This window comes from Argentina silus (assembly GCF_951799395.1).
Source record: "Argentina silus genome assembly, chromosome: 6".
NCBI lineage: Eukaryota > Metazoa > Chordata > Actinopteri > Argentiniformes > Argentinidae > Argentina > Argentina silus.
The window spans coordinates 20188755-20214712 of NC_139660.1; the positions used below are offsets into that span (position 1 = coordinate 20188755).

The 25958-nt window shown below is 48.1% G+C and overlaps 1 protein-coding gene across 2 annotated transcripts in view; it reads right to left on the reverse strand.

The window, feature by feature from the left end:
- The window catches only part of tpst1 (tyrosylprotein sulfotransferase 1), a 40388-nt gene that overhangs the window by 4823 nt on the left and 9607 nt on the right, over positions 1-25958 (reverse strand). For both annotated transcript variants that reach the window (XM_083671395.1, XM_083671394.1), the window contains exons 2-3: positions 22943-24006; positions 10413-10611 (exon numbers count right to left, since the gene is read on the reverse strand). In XM_083671395.1, the coding sequence (XP_083527521.1) occupies positions 10413-10611; positions 22943-23802 (1059 nt within the window). In that variant the 5' untranslated portion in view covers positions 23803-24006. The remainder of the gene's footprint in view (positions 1-10412; positions 10612-22942; positions 24007-25958) is intronic.

The following is a 25958-nucleotide window of genomic DNA, read 5'->3' on the forward strand; positions in this document are numbered from 1 at the left end:
CCACCAGAGCAAGGAGGCCACTTGCTCCAGACTGGAAGCCCCAAGACGGTGCCCTCTGGAGGGGACGGACAACAACCGGGGGGGGGGGGGGGGGGGGGGGGGGGGGGAAGATGACGACGACGACGACGTCATAGCAACATCACCGTCGCAACTAAACTCAGCTGCGGCCCAGATTCTCACCTCGTAATCCATCCACACCTCGCATTGTTAAACTCAATGAAAACAGTGAAAACAATGACGCAGGCCCGGGAGAGGACTCAAAGAGTTGATCCTGCGGAGCCAGAATGAGCGCTCGGCGGCATGACGAAACAGTTGAGAGGCTGCCAACACCCTGACCCCAAATAAACCTTGCCTGACTGCCTCACAATCTGGCTCTCTGCTCTCTACTTTACCTCAGCGCTCCCTCCCCAGCAACGCCTGTCAAGAGCTAGTCATACAGGGCGGTACTTATGAGGTAAACAGACTTCTGTTCTACTCTACTCCTCAACCACATTGGGGACAGTCTTATAGACAAAGAAAAATGGTGTGGATACACACAGACACAGCAGGGGGCAGTAGAGAGAGAGGAGAGGGAGAGAGAGAGAGAGAGAGAGCACAAGCCAGGGTGGGCACGCACTCCAGCGTGGCACAGCAGCCTCGCCCTGGGCACGGCCCTGAGGAGGAGGCGGGCACCGCCAGCGACACAAGGTCGGCCGGCCGGCGCGTGCCACGGTCAGCCATCCGATCCAGGAGGGCAGTGCCAAGGACAAACCCCTGTGGTGCTCTGAGACGCTGGGTTGGCCTGGGCCCCGGTGCTGTGGCTGGGGGACACTGAGAGGGGGGGGGGGGGGCGTTAATGCAGTAACACCCCTGCACATATGGAGGAGCTGCCAGTGAGGAGGAGGCCGTGTTGTTCTGCTGGTGGGGGGTGGTGTGTGGGGGGGAAGGGGGGGGGTGGGGTGTTTCAGCTGCATTCCACACCTACCCCGTTGCTCTCTGTATGATTGCTTGGAATGCTAAATTATAAATCAATTGCACTTAAACTGTACATCTGGGGTTTTTTCTTTTGTTGTTTTTTGGGAGACTGTGCATGTTTTTCGACCTAAAAACAACACACTCTCTTACTCTGGGGAATGAAGGAAGGAAGGAAGGAAGGCTGTCGTCACCTACTATAGCATGTACGGTAGGAGGAGTGGAGGTTGAGGCTTCTCTGGGGGGGGTCAGAGGGGCAGCTGTAGCCAGACACTAGCCCTCCTCGGAGACTGGCGTCTCCCTCGTGTCTCTGTCTTCATGTGAGTTATAGGGATGGAGTCATACTGCACTCTCTGAGAGAGGACGATTTATGGAGAGGGAGAAAGGAGAGAATGCATGTACTCTGTGTGCGCGTGTGTGTGTGTGTTTGCTTGCGTGCGTGCGTGCGTGCGTGTGTGTGTGTATATATGGTGTGTGGGTGTGTGTACAGTACAGTGGAACGTACGGGGAGATTACTCAGCGGCATGTTGACGGCTATAAGTGGAGGTTCTGATTGCAGTTCTGCCCACAGGGCCAGAGGAACGGCTCCCAGCCTCTGATCTCTAAATGTTGCTGTACACAACAGCCTGCCGGCCTCACCTGGGCAGAACCCCAGCGCTGACATGAATTCAGCCAAAATACAGTCCCCCCCCCCCATCTGTTCCGTCGAGAGACTCGGAGAGCAATCTACCTCCGCTGCATGTGGTCTCGGGGACGGATCAGAGATGTGGGAGCTTCGCCGCGGTCACGACGTCCGTAAGCGCGTTATTAAAGGATTACCGCGTTTGCGCGTCAACTCCAGACGGCGGTGATAAAGGGGACGTCCGGCGGCGGCTCGGCGGGTCTCTCTCCCGGTGCCTGGAGGATCGGTGTCAGGAGAGGAGAGGCGGGGATACTCGCCCACAGCACCTGGGGAGGTCGGTGGACGTAGAAGTCCTCCTCCACTGCCACAGCAGGTTGGAGCCACAGAGCGGCAGTTGTTCGGGAAAGACGCCGTCCCGAGGGTTTGACGTAATTCGGTGCTACGACCGCAGCCTTCCGTTCCGGTCGAACATTTCCCACAGTAAGCACACATGCTGCATAACTTGCTCTCCGTCTCTCCATTTCCACTGTGGCGTCAACAGGCTACAACATGTTCCCGTTTATTGTTCCTGCATGTTGGAATCGGTCCAAAAGGCATAAGAAAACCACACACTTTTCAAACGATGTCTCGTGCTGCGATACGCGAGCGGAGGACTCTAACGGCGGGGATGGGAAGCCAAGAATGACGTCACGGCGCTAGACCGAGAACGACGCCGTCTTTCTGCCCGTTGGCCGCCGCCGAAGACGCGTTCCCCATTCAAACCGACGCTCTGTGACGGGTGGACCAGTGGAGGCCATCTTTGGTGTGCCAGCTGCGATCCAAGAGGGTCCATGTCCAGGTTAATAATACAACATTTAATAATATATATGCCATTTAGCTGACGCTTTCATCCAAAGCGACACTCATTGCAGTGAGTGCATCCATTTTTCAGTATACAGCGTCCCAGCGGGGAATCAACTAGAGCGCCATGCTCTACCAACTGAGCCAGAGAGGTTCTATAAAGTCTATTTCTACGGTTGGGAGGTACGGTCTTCTCCAGCCTGTTTAGCTCTGAGGCGGGCAGCTGAAAGCACCAACACCCCCAGGCGCCCCTCATCAAGCTGTGGTTGTATGAGCGAGTCATGGCTGAACACGTGGACACGTGTTTCTGTTAGCCCTGAGGGGGGGATGAGACGTACAACATGCAGCCCTACCAGCGCTAGGCCTGTAGAAGCCAACTACAAACCACTGGGATGTGGAGCAGTAAGCCCACTAACGCTGCCTGTCAGTAGAAATCAGAGGACGCGTGGAATGTTTGATACTGTTCCTCCACGCATTACAATGAGCCCGTCCTCCGATTTCTACCTCCCGCCAGCCTCCCCTACTCTGTGTGTCGGAACACTGGACACCGCAACTGGAACACTTCCTCGTTCCTGCCCAATCATTTCCAACTCCCGCCATCATCCGATCAGGCCCACTACGGAGAGAGAACGGGACTCATCGATCCGAATATCCATTTCTCACCGGGGATCAGAGGAACTCGCAAAGCCACTTAAAAGCTATCGATTGGGGGTTTGGACCTCGTCCAGAAGCCCCTCATTTACAGGCCCGGCGAAACAACCGAGTCCTTTCTTTCACGGCGTTGCGCTGTGACTAGCACTCTGCCGCTGTGCATTAATAACGACCCTATCATACCGCCCGCCGTCGTCATTAAACCAATGAGACCGACAAACCCAATCCATAGAGGTCGCATCTTAATTGACACCGTTCATTGCGGGGAAAATGGCTTCCATTTTCTATTCAGTGACTCTGCTGTAAATTCCTGAGTGTGTTTGTTTACTTCTACGGCGAATAAAAAGGGCTGAGGTGGAATGTTTTTTGTTTTGTTTTTTTTCTTTTACAAATTGGAGCTAGCTACACTCTCTAGAGTTTTACACTCTTAAAAGTAAAATCCCCTCAGTTAACCCCGTTGAAGAGCGTTCTCAGAGGACACACACACACAGTCGCACGATCTCTCACACACACACACACACGCACAGTCGCACAATCAAACACACACACAATCACACACACACAGACGCACACAGACGCAAAAATACACGCTTCGCTTCCACTCCCTTTGTCCGTGGCCAAGGCTGTAGAAGCTTGTTAGGTTAAGTCAGTATAAGCACTGACAGGTTTAGGAGATCGGTGCATACAGGACGCTGCATCCCGATAACAGGCTTAGAGGATTACCTTCGTCCAGAGGCGTCCTGCGCCATGGAAAACATCAAAGTGTAAATGAGATAGGTCGAATGTGACCGGGGCAAGCCTCTGAAGCCTTCCACATCCCCTTCTCTCTCCCCCGACTAAATACGCTGGTCAACCGCTAAGCTCCACCCATAACTTAGAAGCTCAAGCAGCTAGACAGGCTTCACCAGGGGAGGCTGGCGGGGGTAGTAATCGTAGGACAGTGTGTGTTTGATACTGTACCCATTTCTCTTTCCGTTCTATTGCATGACAATAAGCCTGTCCTCCGATTTCTACCTCCACCAGCCTCCCCTGGGCTAGCATCGTCAGAGTCATACCGATACAGTCATACTCATACTCAAGGTAGCATCAAAGCCACTGATACACATGCTAGCATCAAAGCCACATATAAAGGCTACACATGCTAGCATCAGAGCTACTGTTGCAGGCTACACATGCTAGCATCAAAGCCACTGATACAGACTCCACATGCCAGCATCAAAGCCACTGATACAGACTACACATGCTAGCATCAAAGCCACTGATACAGACTACACATGCTAGCAGTCAGGACCACTGAGACTGAGATGAAAACAGAAGGTGAATGTTTGGAATGGGGCTGGGCGAATATTCCGGATACAGGAGGAGAACATTTCCACATGTGTTTCCATCCATACGGTGGTTTAAGACCAGACGCCTTACAGTATGCAACACAGGGAGGTGAGAGGACTGTCCCGTTGGCTATGGACCAGACGGGTCAGCTCCAGCACAATCGTCTAATGGATTGTGTGGACCACTGAGTGTATAGTGTAGTGGTGAGTGAGCTTTTGGTATACACAGCAGGGCGGGAACGGTATCAAACGCATGCATGGAATGCATTACAATGAGCCCGTCCTCCGATGTCCACCTCCACCAGCCTCCCCTGGACTGCACAGTACAGGAGGTTGTAATTGAGTAGCCCTGTCATATACAGGAAGGTCTATTGGGCATAATACTGACTTCAAACGTCGGGGGAAGGGGGAAGACAGACAGAGAGAGAGACGGTGGTAGGCAGCAGCTAGACTGTGTCTCCCAGGCTGTCTGTGATGCTTCAGCAGAGCCCTGTGTGGGTCTGAGCTCTTAAGGAAACCCCAGGCGTCTCCATGCAGGGACAACATCTCTCTTCACCATGGAAAGGCCCACAGTTATGGCCCGTTTCCACGGCAACACTTTCCACCACGGACACACACACACCACACACACACACACACACACACACACACACAAACACAAACACAAACAGTCCCACTGGCAGCACTGCAAAGTCCCTAAATAAAGCAAAATGCCAATTACAACAAACAAAAGCTCTGAAGAATGTCCCGAATAGCTTGTTTATGTAAAGCCAGCTTTAGATCCTGCAGTCTGAATCATTCCACTTGCCATACGTTTGTGTTCTTATTGATTTATGTATCCGTGTCATCTTCCCTTTTTGCTTCATCCGAAAGACCATATATATATGTGTATTATACAGTGTATTTTATTTCTAAAGGAGACATAGGAACTATAGCTACAATACTATCTAGCATAAGGCTCACCTCACTCTCCAAAATGGCTTCTTTATAAAAATACATTTTGTCCCCCCAAAACAACAAATTAGCTAATTGCTGCTAAGGGGTTAATGGCACCCCCATAGCACCTTGTTAGCAGATCTGAGGGGCTTAGCCTGCCTTCCTCCTAGTGCATGAACTATGTCAGAGGGGAGGCGAGGGGAGGCCGGGGGGGGGGGGGGGATAAGCCATGCAGCTGGGTTTGATCCGGGAGAACACACTCTAATACCCAGCAGATGTGAACTCAACTCTCACACACACACACACACACACACACAGGAAGACATGCATGGCCTGGCTATTGTTGGGAGATAGCCTTAACTACATCCATCTTTCGGAAACCAGAGAAAGCAGGGGATGAGGAATGTGTACACACACACACACGAGACATCAACAGAGATAAACACACGCCTACAAACATGTCGAGCATGGATGCACATATGCAGACAAGGATATGAACACACACACACACACACACCAAGACTTCAAATGTGCTGACTGTTATACACACTTATTCTGTACATACTCAGACACAGAAACATATGCGAGACACACACACACACACACACACACACACACACACAGGGTTAGTCCTGGAACCAATCACTCCCATTCTCGTCGCAAAACGTAAAATATTCGTGACTGTGTCCAATTCCACTCAAAGCTCCCGGGACCCCCCCTGTCTTTCAGAGGGTTTCAATCCCATCTCTCCCCTTCAAAATTAAGCGTTGCTAAATGCCCAGGAAATCCCCCGAAAGTAGCACAACCGATGAATGTAATTGGCTCTGAAGGGACATGTGGGGTTCATAAACGGTTAGCAATTACATCAGGCGCACCGGTATTCTGAATAACGCAACTGCCGGCGAGGTTCAAAAGGTCAGAGGTGGTTGCTGTAGATCCTGGGTGAGCCGGGGAGGATGGGAGTCATTCCGACAGCCAGTGGTCTGCTACATATATCCCTCCCTAACCGCCCACTCACTCACTCACTCACACACACACACACACACACACACCCACCCGCACTAACTCAGGCAGGATTAGGGGCTGGAGACAGACCACAATAGACCCCCCTTTCTCGGCACTTCTTCAGAAATGTGTTGTGTGGCAACAATACTAGCACTGTTGGGAAAGCTGCTCCCACTGTACACTGCCAGTTGGACTGTGTTGTCAAATGGTGTGTGTGTGTGTGCGTGTGCGTGTGCGTGCGCAAGATAAATAGCCCTGAGGAAAAGAACCATATTGTAGTAGAGCGAGACAGACAGTGTGTGTGTGTGTGTGTGTGTGTGTTGAATACTATAGCCCTGCGGGAAAGAACCATCGTGTTGTGTGTGTGTGGGTGTGTGTGTGTGTGTGTGTGTGTGTGTGTGTGTGTGTGTGCGTCACATATCCACAGGAGTAGAGTTGAGATAATGTTGTTTGACTTCATCATCTTATAGTTATGAAGTTATGAAGTTGCCGTTTAAGATATGGGCATGAGACCATGCAACCATAAACACACCCATAAATAGCCCTGTGGAAAAGAACCATAAGTGTATGTGTGTATGCGTGTGTGTGTGTGTGTGTGTGTGTGTGTGTGTGTGTGTGTGTGTGTGTCAGAGGGAGGCATAAACCAATCAAGGGTAACCATCCTTATACAACGGGTATGTTAAAGAACCAGACATTCATCGTCTCATCAGGCTGAAAGAAGCGGGTGGAAGCAAGGAACGTCTTCAAAACATCCTTGGTTGGGAGTGTGTATACCGTATGTGTGTGTGTGTGTGTGTGTGTGTGTGTGTGTGTGTGTGTGTATACCGTAGCAGTGTGCAGAGTTTTCCTCTTCTTTGAGCTTGACCTCCTCCCCACCCCTCGCAGTGGCAGCAGCAAGAGCAACAAGGAACACTAGTCATGATCAAATCAAGCCTCCGGGGGGGAAACCAGGACCAACAGTCCTACTGTATCCAGCCTTCCCTCTGAGGGGGAACGCGGTCGGGAGTCATCACGTCGCACCCACCCGCCACCTCGTCTGTTCGGCACGCCAGTTTCCATCTCACAGACACGGTTTTGCAACCCTGTCTCTCCCCTCTCTCTCCCCCTCTCTCCCCCATCCCTCCCTGCGCCTCAGAATGCTTTCCATTCGAGTCATAGACGTCGTCTCAGTGTGAACATGGATTCGGGCGACTCATGAGTTCTCTTTTCCTCCCCGTCCTCCCCTCCCCTCCCCTCCCCATTCGGGCTCCTCTGAAACATATGGAAAAGCTATCCTTATGTTACAGATAAATACTGGAACTTCACACTGGGTGGAAAGAAAGACCACCGCGCACACACACACACACACACACACACACACACACACACACACACACACACACACACACACACACACCTCCCGCTGAGCAGCTTCTATTATGAAATACATTACTCACTTCACGAGCAGCTAACGGCTAAACTCCCTCCCTCCCTCCCTATCCGTCATGAGACCACAGCCCAACACTTTAAATCAGGGCGAAGAACGGACAACTTCTGCTGCTACTGGAGCACAGAGAAGCCGTGGGCCATTATGATCCATCTTCGCGTTTTTTTATAGGGCCTTAAAATGCCTTTATTCTGCCTTCCACCGTGGTTCACTGTCTGATTTGGCCATTAAAGTTTCCACAGAGAGTGCAGATGGGTGCCCCTGGGTGTCGTACAAAGATGGCGGTTGGCCCTATTGGAGAGAGGAGAGAACTCTGGCAGACGATGAACGAGTCTCCCCCCCCTTTATGTAACCACGGAGACATTTTTGAGGGGAGGGGCCGGTGACAGGAAATGGCTGCGGGCCACCGTGACGCCCGCGATAGTCTCATAAATCACACGCGGGCTCGACACGGGGACACGGGTCGATGACCCCCCCCCCCCCCCGCCCGAGCGGTGACATCCACACGCAGGCACACACGCTCTCTAGTGTCGTACGCTCCGAGAGAAAAAATCGATAATGGATCAAGACGAAATGGAAAACTAATTAGAGAGTTGAAGAGACCCTGCCTATCTGATAGGCACGCTGTAATACGTTTCATACGGCCATCTTAATCAGAAAGGCATTACGAATCAAAAGTGGTCGATGATCTGATATTAAAAAAATGGAGTGCTATATCTCAGGTCGTAAATCAATGCTCTGAGCCACTTGACTGAAGCCTAAAAGATTCACACAGTCGGCTTGAAAGGCATCGGGGCAGCACTCAGAAGCACTCCGTTTTGAGTTGGGTTACAATCATCACAGTGAAATGTAAGGGACTTGGGGATCTGCCTGCTGGCTAAGGAACACGCGCGCACACGCACGCACACGCACGCACACGCACGCGCACGCACGCACACACACGCACACACACGCACACACACGCACACATGCACACACGCACACACGCACACACGTCAATGTTGGGAAACAGAGACAGACCTTAAATTAGAGCTCTGGGGCGCTTGACTAAAGCCTAAAAGATTCACACAGTCAACTTAAAAGGCATCGGGCAGCACTCAGAAGCACTCCGATTTGAGTTGGGTTACAATGCGTATAGTAAAATTTAAGGGACTTGGGTATCTGCCTGCTTGCTTAGGAAGTGGGGAGAGCTCCCATTTCTGGCAGTCTACTGCGGTGTCGTTTGCTGACAGGACAGAAACACATACATGCTAACATATGGTACAGACTCAAACACACAGACAGAAACTCTCCCTACCCCGCATGCTTTCATCCAGCTCCACTCGTGAGAAGCAGCAAGCGCATTAAAAAAGCATTAAAAACAGAAAACGGCAAAAAATAAAACGCTCCCTGGAAAGAACGCTTTTTTGGATGATATCCAAATACCTTGTGATACTGTGTTTATTAGGCTGGCTTGTATAAAACTAAAATCACGATTAGGAAAAACAAAACAAATACACAAAAAAACACATAGCAGAGAAAGATACGGTCGCTGGAAGCTCAAGCGAGGACGGTTTCGAGGAGAAGGTCAGAGGTCACATGCAAACATGCTGATGCCTAGTTTGAGCCTACATGAAGCTGTGTGAAGCCATCACCACAGAAGATACAACAAATAAGCTGCTCACTTCGACACATTGGTCATTAGTCCTCTGGGGGAGGATGCTGGAATTCATCCATATTTCAATACAGCGAGATGGAGATAAAAATAAAACGACAGAATATATTCACTAGCTCGGGAGATATGAAATCCAAAGACTGGGGGCTTGAGAGCTGGTCACCTGATACCAGGCCTCACGGAAAAAAGGGATTTAATAAAACATATCTGCTCCGAAAATAGAGTCCTGCTTTCCAGCACCACGGCTGGGTCAATGTGTGGCAAGGACACACCCGCCTTGAACACACGCACACGCACGTGCAGACACATGCACACACGCACACGCACGTGCAGACACATGCACACACACGCACACGTACACACACACACACACACACACACACACACACGTCCGACATCCAATTTGGACGAGCTCCAAGATGTACAGTTATTCATCCATGAAATCAAATTTAAAAAAATGTGATTCATTTTCATAAAGTAAGGAATGCTGATTGATCAGGTAATTCAATGCGTCAGGGATTTGACAGGCGATTCAACTTAAGGCAGCGATTGGACAGATGACTTTACACGAGGCGATGTGGTGATGCTACTGTGGATTTTAAGAAACTCTCCACATGAGGGACCCCTCATCTATGGGGACCCTCACCTATGACCTACACTTGAGGGACCCCCACCTACGTACAACACTCAAATAGGCTTTCAGCTGCTTAGTCAGGTACTTCGTTATAGACATATCCTGTTATGTACACTTTGTGATGTGTGTATGTGCGTGCATGCGTGCGTGTGTGTGTGTGCATGGAAAGTGAGGTTGTGAAGTGTGTGGGAGTGTTTTGTTGTGAAGTGTGTGTGTGTGTGTGTGTGTGTGTGCACATACAGGCTGTGTGTGGGCGTTAAGTTGTTTATATGTAAATGTCTGTTCTTGATCATGTGGGGGCGTCTTTACATACATACATTTATATGGCCGGCATGATAAACACAAGAGGTCGTTCAAGCACTCACCCGTCTGGTGTTGTCCAGGACCTTGGGGTCTGGCCTGCCGTAGTTGGGGGGGTTGGCGTGGGGGTCGTAACCCAGCCGGGACAGCATGGGGGCGATGACGGGCATGTCCCGCAGCACGTCTGTAGGGATCTTGCCCACCCACTTGGATAAGGCCTCCATGTTCACCGGCTTTATCACCTGGTCTGTGGACCTCTCCACCCTGTGGAGACAAGCCACGGTTAGCCCTGTTAGCATTCTATGTTAGCATTCTCTGTTAGCATTCTCAGGGATTTTGAGGGCACCGTTCGCTTCATTTGAAAAAGGCTTTAGCAATTAACATCATTACCTGACATTAACAGCATATTGGCAACATCGGTTTGGGAGAATAGCACAGCATCCATGACAGCACAGAGTTAGCGTTTGCTACACAATGTTTACACCGTGTTAGCATCATTAGCATCATTAGCATCATTAGCCCAGTCTGCCCCAGAGGGTGACACAGCTCACTAGAGTCTCGTGGACCAGCTGACCCACTAGCTCTCCTCACTGCAGGCACCTACAATAATTAGCTGTAATTGGATCATGGGACATAATTAAAGATGGCTCCCAGGCCCCCTCCACCCACTGCATCCCCCAATAAACCGGCTGAGTGACTGGCCTGTCACTGTGTCAGGTCACCCCCCCCCCCACCCCGTCACCATGCATCACATTACATATAGTAGCGTGATCCCCCTTCGGTGAGGACATAAAGACATTAGGACACTGGCTGGCTGGCTGTCTGCTACCCCTGAACACACGCACCACACTACAGCAGAGACAAAGGCATCACTACGGCTACAGGGCTCCTGACTGAGTGACACCACCTGAATAACGGACGGCTGGTAAGGGTCAAATTGATCAACAGGGCCCAGTATTTCTAAAATGTTTCATCTGGATCAGAATGGAGCTTGTAGATAGATCTGATCCTGGATCACAAAAAAAGAGTCCGGATCATTCTGATCTAGATTTTAAAAAATTGATAATGATCTTTGTTGTTGACTTATCCTACGACCATAATTAATTTCAGCTTGGTTAGTAGCACGTATAACCAGCAGTCTTACCTACCATCAATTAGCATTTGAGACAGAGGTCCTCTCCAGGACCAGGATTGAGTATTGCTGTGTTAAAGAATCTGAGTGGAGCCATGAACATAACAGGATCGTTCCCTATCGCCGTGGTTTCTAACAGCTCCTCTCCATGGACAGAGGGCATAAAAGCTGAGCACTTGGCCTATAGCTGTTCCCCAGCGAGCCCAGAGATTGGGAGAGATATTAAAAATGAATCAACCATTATGTCACACCCCGAGGTAAATTATTCATTGTCTGAAATAAAATATTCAATAAGCGGGAGGGCGAAACCGCTGGACTGCAGCTTTTGTTTTCGGGAAAGAACAAAGTTTACCGTTTGTGGTTGACGGGCGAGGGATTAAATGTCAACGATGTTTACGTTGATGGGGAGAGAGAGAGAGAGAGAGCCGGTGGCCACCCGACCATTAGCCAGATCATTAAACAGACAACTGCCTTTAGTCAAGATAGAATCTTAAAAAAAAAAAAGTTCCCTGAGCAGTTATCATAAAAAAGAGAATCATGTAAGCCATATTGGGATAGAGGAGTTAGCCATACAAAGACTGTTTCTTTGTTAAAGGGTCTGTGCATTGAGAGTGGAGTGGGAGGAAAGAGTTGAGTCTGGGTAAAGACCTGTTGAATGCATTACCCTGTTATGAGAAAGACCAGGAGGCCCCATTAACACACACACACACACACACACACACACACAAAAGACCTATACAGACCCCCATTTGCAAGACCCTCCCCCTTGCTCTTCTGTATAACAGACAGAGCCCATATGGTGAACAGATCACCAACAGCAAAGTCCACTCATTCCAGGGGCTTTAAGTAAGGTAGGTACCAGCCTGGCTGGTCACATATTTTCCACACACACACTTCTGTTCAGTCTTAATGGGATTCTGAAAAATGTTTTGTTTGGTTTTATTTCCGATTCTATTGCTGCTAATAATTGAGCCAATTATGAGGTGCCGGCCCGGGGTATGACTCACGTTTGCACTTCAGTCTTTTGTCGCAGCTTGTCTGTAGACTTGGGTTTGGATGCCCCAGGGCCCAGACTCTGTATTTGTCATGTCATGTTATCTAACAGCTTGTGCCCAATATGTGTCAGATTAATGTACACTCACTGAACACTTTATTAGGAACACTATGCTACTACTGGGTAGGGCCTCCCTTTGCTCCTAAAACAGCCTCAATTCTTCGTGGCATTGATTCCACAAGATGTTGAAAACATTCCTTTGAGATTCTGATCCATGATGACATGATTGCATCACGCAATTCCTGCTGATTTTTCCGGTGCACTTTCAAGCTGTGAATCTCCCGTTCGACCACATCCCAAAGGTGTTCTATTGGATTCAAATCTGGTGACTGGAAGAAGAACACTGAACTCATTGTCATGTTCATGAAACCAGTTTGAGACAACCTTTGCTTTGTGACATGGTGCATTATCATGCTGGAAGTAGCCATTAGAAGATGGGTAAATTGTGGCCATGAAGGGATGCACATGGTCATCAACAATACTCAAATAGGCTGCAGCTTTCAAGCAATGATTGATTGGTATTAACTGGGCCCAAAATGTGCCAAGAAAACATTCTCCACACCATTACACCACCTCCACCTCAAACCTAATAAAGTGCCCGGTGAGTGTATACTGTATCACATGTTCTTAACATGTTGTAATTACAGAGTTACTACATAGGTAATAGGGGTCAGTGTTACTAAGGAGGAATCTTCTCTCGTGAGGTCACCAATGCTCCTCATCCGCATACAACACCCTCTCTCATCCAGGGAGGCTGGTGGAGTTAGAAATCGGAGGACTTATTGTAATGCATGGAATGGAATGAGTAATGGTATCAAACACGTGTTTGATACCATTCCTGATTCCATTCCATGCATTACAATGAGCCCGTCCTCTGATTTCTGCCTCCACCAGCCTCCCCTGGCTCTCCTCCCTGTGGTCCCAGAGCAGGATGGGAGGTTGTTCTCTGGGAGCCCCACAGCCTGCACTTTCTGCACTCAGGTCTCTCTTTCTCTGCAAGCCTAACCTACTGTATACCTCCATACAGCCATTCACTTTACTGATCCGTTTACTTTGGAATTGAATCTTTCCACTGCGCGGGTATACAGTAGTCTCCTCTCCTGTGTGATTAATAGAGAGCTGCTTTATGCCATCTCAGGAGGACAGTGGATATTATTTCTGAACAGAGTCCAAACACTCACTCACACACTCACTCATTCACAATTGGAGTGGGGATAGCGTTAGCGTTAGCTAAGGGCATAGAGAGGGAGAGGCTTCTAAGTCACTAAAAAGCGTTGGCGAGAGAGGTAGCATAACAAACCATTGCGTTATTAATTATTGCAACCAAAAGAATGCTCGCCATATGAGGTACTGAACAAATCGCCACTATGCAGATTTTGTAGTGAGGAAACCGAAGCAATAGAACATCTGTTTTGGTATTGCCCCCTTGTGCCTGACTTTTGGTCTAAAATTCTGGCAAAAAAACTATATTAATTTAAAAATAACCTTACAAAAAGCACTATTGGGTGACTTAGCATCTGACGGACATATTCATTTTTAGCTTAAAATCTGTGCAGGCTCTAAGAATTGAAAGTTTTAGGAACTGTGTGAGACATCACAGCACAATTGAAAAATATATGGCACAAGGAAACCAAGAGGGTGGTATATATATCGAGAAACTTGAGATGGGCTGGGAGCAGCTGAGGGTAGAATTAAAAAAGAAATCTAAAATAACTATGCCAATTAAAATGGAAAATATCTTGGCTTGTACAATAGGAAAAATACCAAATACACCATAATGGACAAAAAAGATGTTTCAAAACGAATCTATCCTCCCCAAAAAGTAGACAATTCCACCAAGATGTACAGTAATAAGGCATGTGTGTTCCTGTTTTAGGAGTAGGGCTCACAAGACAAACAACATCTTTGACAATGATTGATTTCTCATTTACCCAGAACTGTCTGAGCATCTAAACATCAACTGGGTGGTTCTCATACAATAAATGTTTTTGTTCATTGAGGTTTGGCACCCTTCTTGGATTACATTCCCAGTAGATGTGTTCCTACTCATCCGAGACATCAAGGATGTTGAGATGCGTGTCAAATACCTGGAATATGTTCAAACAATAATTTTCCACTGAAAAGATACCTCAAAGCCAACCTCCCACACAACAGTCACGGTGGTGTCACAGAGGAGGCAGGACGATGAAGTTACGGTGCATGCCCAAGGTGTAGGCCTTGATTAATAGGTGGAAATATAGCTGGCAACTTTGTACAGGTATTCACAAAACAATAAACAGGACGATGATAGGACACTGAACATAAACTGAAATCATCAAAGTAGAGCTCTCAGAAGAAATAAATGAACACAGGTTGGTGTAAGTTGCCCACTATCTCCTTATGTATTTAAAATAAAAAATAGAAATCTGCGACAGACGTGCACGCGTGCAGATGCCAGATCTAATTTACTTTTTCTGAAAAATAAACCTTTTCCATTAATTACCAGCGAAAAAAATAAGAACAGGAGTCGTTCTGACCCTCTTCTGCTTCACTGTAGGCCAGGGGAGGCTGCTGGAAGGTAGAAATCAGAGGACGGCTCATTGTAACGCATGGAATGGAATGAGGAATCGTATCAAACACGAGGAATGGTGTGATCCATTCCATGCATTACAATGAGCCGTCCTCCGATTCCTGCCTCCTCCGACCCTCCCCTGCTGTAGGCCGATATCCAAAACATATCCTCGTCAGCGCCTTCTTAGAATGATAACAACCGAGGACAGGTCACATCTGTACCTCCTGCTGTTGCCACGGCCACCAAAAGGAGAGGCAGACTGCACTTAAAGCGTGGATGCTAATTGGCATGAATATTTAAGCGCATCAACAGCCTTCGGGGTGGCATTTGCATCTGTGTTGAATAGATCAAAGAAAGAAAAACAAGCATTCAACCTTGACGACCTCAGAGAGGAGCCACTGTCTTTGTATCGTTCTATAAAACACTTCCTTCTGCGCGACTTCAGAGAGGTCGAAAAAACAATTTGCGGCTCTGTGTAGATCTTGAGTTTCCTGGTGACTGAGTCATCATTGCCAAACTTCTTTTCTCTCCACCTACGACCCATATGCACCACCACCACAATAACAACAAACAACCATCACCACCACCACCACCATACTGCCAGGCAGTGGGATGGAGATGAGTGGTAGCAAACACAACAAAAAAGGAAGAAAGAAGTGCTTTCTAACCGCCTGTGCTTGAGGTTCCACTCGTACTTCATCACGCGAGACAGTACAGTAACGGCTCCACATCCTACACTGTGAAGCCAGCAGCAGGAACACAATATAATAAACTACAGGTCCATTTTTACACTGAAATAATTTTTGCTGTCACGGTACCCAATGAGAGACGCACACGAACAAGGACACACATACACACACAGGATGTTGGTACGAACCAGCCTACATGTTCCGACCCTAATGGCATGTGTGGCATGTGTGCCAGCCTCAGGTATAGCAGGCCTGTCTTTCTCTCCTCCTCCTCCTCCTCTCCAGCCTTGAATGAGACAAGACAAGACAAGAGCCCTCTCCTCTGGTCATGTGACCGCTGCTGTGCTCTCCCAAGGCTGGCGCTCCTAATGGCTTCTGGCCTGGCTGCTTGTAAATTATTCATAGTTGGGCCTAGTGCTCTTCCAACCCAGGGTGGTGTTCTGTATCACTGAGCACTGATAACACAGAGAGAGAGAGATGGGGAGAGGGAGGGGCAGAGGGAGAGAGAGAGAGAGCGAGACAGACACACCCAGAGAAGAGACAGAGGGAAAGAGAGAGAGAGAGAGAGAGAGAGAGAGAGAGAGATGGGGACAGGGAAAGGCAGAGAGAGAGAGAAGGACAGAGAGGGGGAGAGAGGACCTTTACCTGTCCCACACTGCTCTAACTAATGGGCCGGGTCTCTCTGCCGACTTCGCCCTCCTCTAAATCACAGCCACAGCCGTGTAATTGATGTTAATGGTCAAAGGAGGTCCCGAACCAGGGCCTCTGGCGGTCTGCTGATGGAAACGACCGCACAGATAGGGACCAGAAAGCCACAGGGTGGTGGAGGTGGGGGGGTGGGGGGGGGTTGGAGGGGGCTTTCAGTGGGCAAGGAGAGGCACTCTGCACCAGGTGTCTGGGGGGTTGAATTTAATGTAGTGTGGGTGAAGTGCTTCTGAAGAGGTGGGGTGCCGATGTTTACGATGGTAAGAGGCAGACAAGCAGGCCTGGAGGGCTCAGAGGAGCTGCCCTCCTCCCTTTTAAAATCATATCAGGGCCCATTTGGAGATGAGGTATGATGGCCGACCTCCCCCCTCAAGGACTCAGGCCGTTAAGGCTGAATGGAGGCCGGGGTTTGATAAGTAGGAGGACGTTCTGTACGCTCATCTCTGCCTGCCTCCCCTGATCTAGGGGAGGGCTAATTACCACCTCATGTGATTTCCTGTTCACCAGAGGGGTGAAGTATAAGGTAAATCAAACTCACAACGGGCGTAAATAGCAACAGCAGAAACGCTCAGACTGACGTTCGAGGCTTTAGTGTTTTTTCGATGCCAGTAAGAATATTGTTGTTGTTTTTCAACACACTGTGCGCATTTGTAATTGCTTTGTTATTGTCATGGTGTGGCTGATCCATTTATGCAATAACACAAAACTGCTTAATTCCATATACCATTGAATTACTTAATCACTGTGTAATTACAATGTCGTTACTAGGGTTATTGCATGTTTATTGGACAAAACAAATGGAAAGTGTTACTAAGAGCCCTATTCGCTATCTTCAACAGTGCTTTATGGGAACCTTGTGTGTGTGCGTTTGTGTGTGTGTGTGTGTGTGCGCGTGTGTGTGTCTGTGCAGCAGTAAATTGGCTGACACAGATGGGCAGGACATGGGATGTCTCCAGCGCCTGTCTTCAGCTCTGCTCGGAGGGCTCTGGCTAAGGTCCCATTTTATTAATATTTGATGGGAATCAAATCAATGTGTTGAGGGGTGGGATGTGTATGGTGGGTGGCAGAGGCCTGAGTCTGGAGACAGAGGGTGGAGGGTGAAGTCTCTCTCTCTCTCTCGCCTAGAGCTCCTGAGTTGTACTAGGGGAGAGGTCATGCATAGAGGCACACACAACACTCACTATCTCTCAACCAGGTTTACTGTTTCTGGTGTGTGTGTGTGTGTGTGTGTGTGTGTGTGTGTGTGTGTGTGTGTGTGTGTGTGTAGGAGATATGGAGAGGAGGGCAAAGCAAGGCATGTTGGCCCTCCTGAACACTAAAGAGCCTTTGCAGGTAAGTCACAGACCCCCTTCAGTGTTCCTACACCATAGCTGAAGGGCTCTCCTGTGCTTCTATAGTGGGGAGGCTTCAAAGAGGACCTGGCAACATCTTGAGCTGAGCTTGGAATTCTTGTTGTTCTTACAGGATTAACCCTATTCTACCTACTGTCACGATCAACACAACCTGGTATTTGGCCCAGTATTTCAAGACTTTTAATCTAGATCCGGATTCATTTTTTGCTTTCCAGGATCAGATCCATCTGGCAGATTTTGTGTAGTATAAGAAAAATCAGCCAGCTCTTAAACATGTTGGAAATACTGGGCCCTGTAGACTTAAAGTGATGATTCATTCCAAAATCAAAGATATTTTTAGATTGATGAATGGGATATCCAAATAACAGATGGAGCACTTCTGAGGGTAGGAAAGGTTAAACTGGCAAACTTTGATTTTATAGATAACCACCACTTTAATAACATGAATAAATATGGGGGGTGAGCTATTGTAACAATAGTAATCATTTAATCAATTTAAAAAGGTCCAGTATGTAGATTTGAGCTTTATAATAGTGATAAATGGCCATGACAAATCACTAGCGATCAAGGAATAAGATTGCATGATAACAAATGTTTAATGGAAATTGCTGTTTCGGTCCAACAACAATTCCCTAAAATCTGGTGTCTAGGTTGAGGACTGGCCTTTACGTACCATTTGTGTTTGTTTATGAGGATGTGCAAGCAAATATTTGCAACTGTTTTGAAAACATAAATACGTGTGCTACGTTTTCACATGGTCAATGTGGCCACAGGGGGCAGTAAAGCGCTTCAACCTTTAAGTAACTCCCTCTACTTTTTACGATTAGTGTGTCTCTTTTTCAGAGTAGGGCAGACAGTGATTGGGGGGCCTTATTAGTGTGATCACTATGGCGCTGTGACAGGGACGCTCAATATGGAGCCAACCAGGAAGCCAGACAGACAGCTACATAAACAATGGGAGATGAAACCCAAAGATGGGATGAGGGGGAAAAAAAATCAATGAACCACAAAGCATCTCTCTCTCTCCCTCTCTCCCTCCCTCTCCCTCGAGTGTAAAAAAAAAAATCATTGCCAATTAATGAGGGAGTCGGAGTGAGTTCCCCATTGGTGGTGTCCCGTTGCGGCGGACTCCTAGGAGAATGCAGGCAGGATGCTCCATGGACAGCCCTCTGTTTAGACCATCAGTGTGATGAGCCAATCAATACAAACAATTATTCACTCAAATCCCCCACAATCCCACTCCTCAGGAAATGCGACTACGACCGTGACTGCAAGTGGTGAAAAGCAGAATTCAGCACTCAGGAGATGTAGAAACTGGGTCGTTTTCACCAAAAAAAACTACCCAGGAATTAACAAACTAAGTCGCTAACCAGTCCTACTTATTCAACCACAAACTGACAAAGTACTTAACCAATCACACATATTCAAATAAAAAAAGGTATTCTACTCAACCACAGATGATGCTGCAGCTAAAGACAAATGCACACTTTTGTACAGGTATTGTACAGGTATTGTACAGGTATTGTACAGGTGTTGTCCTATTATTGTCTTGTTTGTAACACGTTTTTAATCGTCACATGATGCTGCAAGGACAATGTCCCTACCGGGACAATTAAGTCATTAAAGTCCATCTGACACATGGAACTGGAGGTGAAGATGGGGTGGACAACCTGAACACATTCACATCAGGTGAGGGTGGTGGAGGTAGAAATTGGAGGATTTGATACCATTCCTCAATTCTTCCATGCATTACGATGAGCACGTCCTCAGATTTCTACCCCCACTGATTCACATATAATATGTGGCACATATTTCTCCACCTTTTTTAACAGGCTTTCTCTACGTCTTTAACACGGTTTTACGATCCCGGTGGGCGAAGGTTTATCTGGCTCTAGTGGCCTGTCTCTCTCTGGTCTTCTGCCATTCCCATGACCCCGGCTGCACTGTTAGCCCGGCCCAGGGCCCAGGACCAGGCAACAGCTTCCAGGTCACTGGGCAAAACCCTACCTCCTCTTCCAGGAAAACAGGCCCCCTCGTAATTAAGCTCACAACTCTCTGTTGATAACAACGCTAATCTGAAAACATTGTGCATCCGCACAAAAATCCCCAGGCATTTGGTTGGCTGCTGAACTACAGCTGGACCCTATGAAGAGGTCACAGGTCAATGTTGTACGTGTGTCATCTGGTGTCATATCCCATGGTGCATTACGCTATTGAGTTATTAGAAAAAGTCTGGCTTAGAGAGGCATTTGTTTAAGCTGTCTCGTCTGCTGTTTGCTGGCCATCAAATATGAGTGTGCTGTAGATGATCCCCATTAGAATTAGAATTCAAGCTCTGTCCAGAATCACACCCTTTTCTCATCTTCTGTGATCTCTCCATTCCTCTCTCTGCATCCCTCTCTCCTCTCCCCGCTGTCTGTCTGTGTTGCAGCAATTAGATCTGTGCAGTCCCAAACGTTAGGTCCACAAAGAGTCTGACGAGGGGAGCCGAAGGACAATGAGGAGAAGAACAGAAGGAAAAAAGAAAAGAGAGGGAGAGAGACGTGAAATATGTAACCAATAATGATATTCAACAAGATGAAAGTGATTTCCTCCATTTTGAATGGGATGTAGGAGAAGGGGGGATGAGTTGGGTAAGAGAGGAAGGGAAGTGGGGGTGGTGATGAGGGGAGGGGGGTTTCTAAGACGAAAGGCAGAGGCAAATGAGCTCAGTGGACTCAGACCGTAAGCTTTTTATTAAAAAACATGGAGAGTTCTTATCTGCAGACAATAACACAAGTGGAGCCAAATTTCTGCAGAGGACATGGAAGGGCTCAAGTGGTGCTACGTGGCAGGGGATGTAGGGGCGGGGCGCACCCCTCTGTGGTTCCTCGACAACTTCCAGAAGCCAACCTGCCAAAATTACAAAACCAAAACAACTCTGACACGATTCTGAGCCATTAGGAAAAAGTTGCCTACCGTGGTCAGAGCTGTGTGAGCAATGGCTTGTGAAGGGGAGATTTCTGTCACATGTGTTTAACCGACTAATGAGTCAGGTTTCTCACCTTGCACTGCGCCAGGACGTTGAATTCCCAAATGAAGGGTAATAAATGAAAGTTTAGAGGCCGAATGAAAACATCCGGCAAGCCTAGATTTCAATGCCCCCCCGAGAGGCCTGTCTGTAACTCAAGCCTCCAGAAACTGACCTGAAGTGAGAAATGTATTCAAAGTTCTTGATCTGCAACAATGCTGAATGAGAAAAATGACTGTTTATGCCAGGGGAGGCTGGTGGAGGTAGAAATCAGAGGACGGGTTCATTGTAATGCATGGAATGGAATAAGGAATGGTATCAAACAAATCTTCATTCTATTCCATGCATTACAATGACCCCGTCCTCCGATTACTACCTCCACCAGCCTTCACTGGTATACAGTACCAGTCAAAAGTTTGGACACACCTTGCCAAGAGTGTGCAAAGCTGTCATCAAAGCAAAAGGTGGCTACTTTGAGGAATCTAACATATAAAACATATTCTGGTTTGTTTAACACTTTTTTGTTTACTACCTAATTCCATGTGTTCCTTCATAGTTTTGATGTCTCCAATATTTATCTTCAATGTAGAAAATAATAAAAAATAAAGAAAAGCCATTGAATAAGAAGGTGTGTCCAAACTTTTGACTGGTACTGTATGCTAACCTGTTCTGTGCCAATAGCTCTCTTTCTCCCCACTAGAAACAAGCCAGAGACATAGACCAGTCCAAACTTGTTTTATTGCTACCAAAATGCACTAGAGCAGTCTAACCCAACTACCATGCATACCTTGTAGCCTAGTATGATTGAAATGGTGAGGGCTTTACCAACACCCTGCCTGAGTTGTGCTGCGCCATCACCTCAGCTTTGAGAAATGTAACAAATAAACAACTCAGTTGGAGGAGCAGGAGTCTCGTAAACAGGAAACCTTGTGGATCTACAGCTCCTTATCAGGGCCAAGTGGAACGCATCACAGTATACTCACACTTTGTTAGGAACACTATACTAATACTGGGCAGGGCCTCCCTTTGCTCTCAAAACAGCCTCAATTCTTCATGGCATTGATTCCACAAGATGTTGGAAACATTCCTTTGAGATTTTGGTCCATGATGACATGATTGCATCACGCAATTCCTGCAGATTTTTCCGGTGCACTTTCAAGCTGTGAATCTCCCGTTCTACCACATCCCAAAGGTGTTCTATTGGATTCAGATCTGGTGACTGGGAAGGCCACTGAAGAACACTGAACTCATTGTCATGTTCATGAAACCAGTTTGAGACGACTTTTGCTTTGTAACAGGGTGTGTTATCATGCTGGAAGTAGCCATTAGAAGATGGGTAAATTGTGGCCATGAAGGGATGCACATGGTCAGCAACAATACTCAAATAGGCTGTGGTATTCAAGCGATGATTGATTGAAATTAAAGGGCCCAAAGTGTGCCAAGAAAACATTCCCCACACCATTATACCACCTCCACCATGAGAAGGTGTACAGGTGTTCCTAATAAAGTCCTTAGTGAGTGTACATACAGATGCAGACTTTGGGAAACTGTCCACCATCTTGGCACCAATCATTGCATAATAATAACAATCTAATAATGCATTCTGATTAGAACCTTTGGTGCCAATATGGGGCCCATGAACATTCTAGAAGACAAACAGTATTGGCCAAACTCTGTAGCATATATTTGGCTCTGTATGGCTCTGTTCATTATCACTATGGTAGTAGAGCTCTTCCAGACCCCAAACCAAGATAGGCCTGCGTTCTTAAGGGCACCAGAACCAAAATAGTGGGTGACCTTCAAAGAAATGAGCATAAGAACAAGCCAGCGTGGCCCAGATAGCTCAGTGCAACATTGAGTCCCTGCAACCTAATTTGCTCCCCTGTCCTGGTTTTGTAATTGAACAGCACAAAAGCTTGTTTCAGACTTCAGGCACAAGAGGCCATTGACCCCTGATATATAGGTATAGTTCTGACACCAGTTCAGAAGTTCACTTCTGTCACTTCTGACACTCGCAAAAAAAAAAAAAATGTGCAGAGAGGAATTCTGTAACGGAATTCAGAACTGGGGAGGCAAGCAGCATATTCTATGACATCACTTACTTGGAAAGGGAAACTCCTCCGGCTTTCCCGATGAGCTCCTCGTGGTGGAGCACCGCCTCGTTCCAGGGAATCTCAAGGAATTTCAGCAGCGTCCTCATCCACTTCTCGGGATGTAGGACTAGCTGTTCATAGTGCATGGGCAGGCACTTGTCCGACGCCTCCAGGCACTGAGTATACATGTTCTCTATGGCCCGGTTCCACTTGATCAGGCAATCCCTGTAGCTGCCCAGGTCGAAGCCCGCAATGGTCACCTTCCTGGAGATCATCGAGTGCACTGAGGCCCGCCCGTCGCGGATCATGAGAATGAACTTGGCATGCGGGAAGATCTTGGCCAGGTAGGAGAGCGACTTTAGCGCGAATGGGTCCTTGTTGCAAAGGAAGTTGGCAGGCTCGCCGTGCTTGACGATGATCTCCAGCAGGAAGGCTTGCATGGCAGCGTCCAGTACCTCGTCCGTCACGCCGGCCTCGTCCAGACGCATCTTCTCCCGGCCCGAGCGGCTCCACATTTGCTTCATGGCCAGGATGCGGGGAATGACACGCGTCTCCTCGCCACAGCGCACCTCCGGGTGGGCGTCCAGCATGGCACGCATAAGCGTGGTGCCACTGCGCGGGACGCCGCCGATGAAGATGAGCGGCATGTCCTTGTTGTAGATGAAGGGGCTGCTGAGGTTCTGGCCCGTTCGCAGGGTGGTGCGCATACTACCCCCCAGCAGCACCCCACCCGGCCCGGCCAACCCTGGCTGACTGCGCTCCTCAATGCGGTGGTGGCATTCCATGGCGTGGCGTCCCAGGTAGAAGACCGTGACGGAGCTGATGACCAGGCAGGCCACCAGCAGGTTCTGTTTCAGCTTCCCGATCATCTCACAGGCCGGCGGGGGAGGAATGGGGAGGACGGGAAGGGGTCACCGGAAGGGCAAGTAAGGGGGTGGGAGTGAGAGAGGGAAGGGGGAAGGGAAAGGGGGGAGTAATGGAGAGTCCCTCCCTTCAAGGCTGGCCCTGGGGGGCCGAGCGTGGACTTTGTTCCCCGTTGTGCAGCACCCGCCGAGTCCCCAGCTCCATGGGGCCTGAAGGGGAACACAGGAGACAGAACCAGTTAGCTCTGATTGTAATAGTGTAGAATTGACGTACAGATCTTGGCATTTGTGAAAATATGTTGGGCTAAGACTTAGTTCAGTTTACTTTATTGTCCCAGATGGGAAACTTGGCTTGCAGCTAGGAGTCACAATTAAAAACATAATATACAAAAACAATATACAATTACACAGAACAAAACAATCATGGAAGTCAAGTCAAGTTTACATGTGCAAATTAAGCAACTTTATTGCACAGGGAATGAAATTAGTTTTTACTCCTATTGTGCTTGACCTGTTGTACTCTGAATCTAAGGCCTGAGGGGAGTGTTTCAAAGTCAGACTGTACACTAAGAACACAGTTACAACACAGGAGTAGAAGCAGCTTAATGTAAAACACAACCATTTCTTGAATTGTCCAGTGTTCTACTACAAAATAACACTGTGATAATGAGCTGAGCTGTATACATTATTTCATATGACAAGGTTCAAGAATACTATGGAATACCTCCATCAAAGATCATGTAGGTCTAGTCACTATGCAGTCATAACCAAGCACACACAAAATCCTCCACAGAGAATCTGTACTGAAGAGAAACCCAGCAATCACCACATTCCAGCAGCCGTCTGACAAGTCTATTCATCTCTTGCCAATACCACTGTACAGCTATGGGTGTAGAAAAACAGCCTTACATCATAAAGTTGTCATAAAACCACCTCAGTCACAATTAAGGCTGTCAGTTGACACAAGAACAAGTGAATGAACTCTAGCCACAGCAGCCGAGAGGGGGAGAGAGAGACAGAGGGGAGGCAATTCATCCACCACACCGTAACGCCCTGGACGGTAAGGGCAAACGACTCTCAACTGGCACATTCAAACAAAAGAGACCCAATCTAAAACAAGCAGCTCAGATATATTTAGCCTTGGAGAGATATCTCTATTCCTCCCACCCAGTCTTTCGTTTCCACAGTGTTTGTGTCCAGCTTGTAAGAATGCTCAGTCTTTGTTCCTGTACAGCTCGGGAGAAAATCCAAGCCAGAAACACGACTTCCCACCTTGTCTCTCTAATTTGGCCCTGAACAGCAGTTCACAGAGTCCCACTTCAATCAGTGGGCTGCGTGTTGTACTGTACATAACACACGACTCAGATAGAGCCTCCAGCACACTGCTCTGGCAGACCAATCTGCTGCTGCTGCTGCTCCTGCCACCGGCTCACATGGTTGGTTGGTTGTCTGGAGGTTTTCTCTAAGTTGTGTCTTTGACCAGAGTCGCTCCCTCACTTAGACATGTGGTCTGCCCCGTGCAAACCCAGAGGGGGAGCAGGCGGAGAGAGAGGAGGTGAGGAGAGGGAGGGACTGGAGAGGAGAGGGAGGAGGGGAGGAGAGGGGAAGCAAGGGAGAGGGGGGAGTGATGGAGAGGGGATGAGAGGGAGAGCGAGGGAGAGGGAGGAGGGGATGAGAGGGGGAGCGAGGGAGGAGGGGAGGAACAGGGAGCCACAGCAGGTCACTGCACAGCTGCAGTTCTGCTGGTTCTGCAGGGTAGCAGACGGCCTACCCGTCGTCAGCTCTACTGGAGAGAGAAAAACGATTCCACGCCCAGCAGGCTCCTACCGTCTACAGTGGAAAGTCGGTTGTGACTGGCCTTCTAGACATTACATTTTTACATTTATGGCATTTAGCAGACTCCTTCATCCTAAGCGACTTACAACAAATACATTTGACTAAGTAAGTGAATCACCTATCCATCAGTCATCATAAGAAAAATGTATCTATGCTCGGACCAGGCTATTGGCAGTCGCTAGAAGAAAGGAAGATTTGTTTTTTTTTCTAGACACAGTACTTCATGGCTGTCTGTACTTACTGATTTGTTCTGGGCATTATCGTGGCATTATAATGGATGACCGTAGGTTTGCGTCATGATTCGGGCCTACGTAATCTTGTGCTGT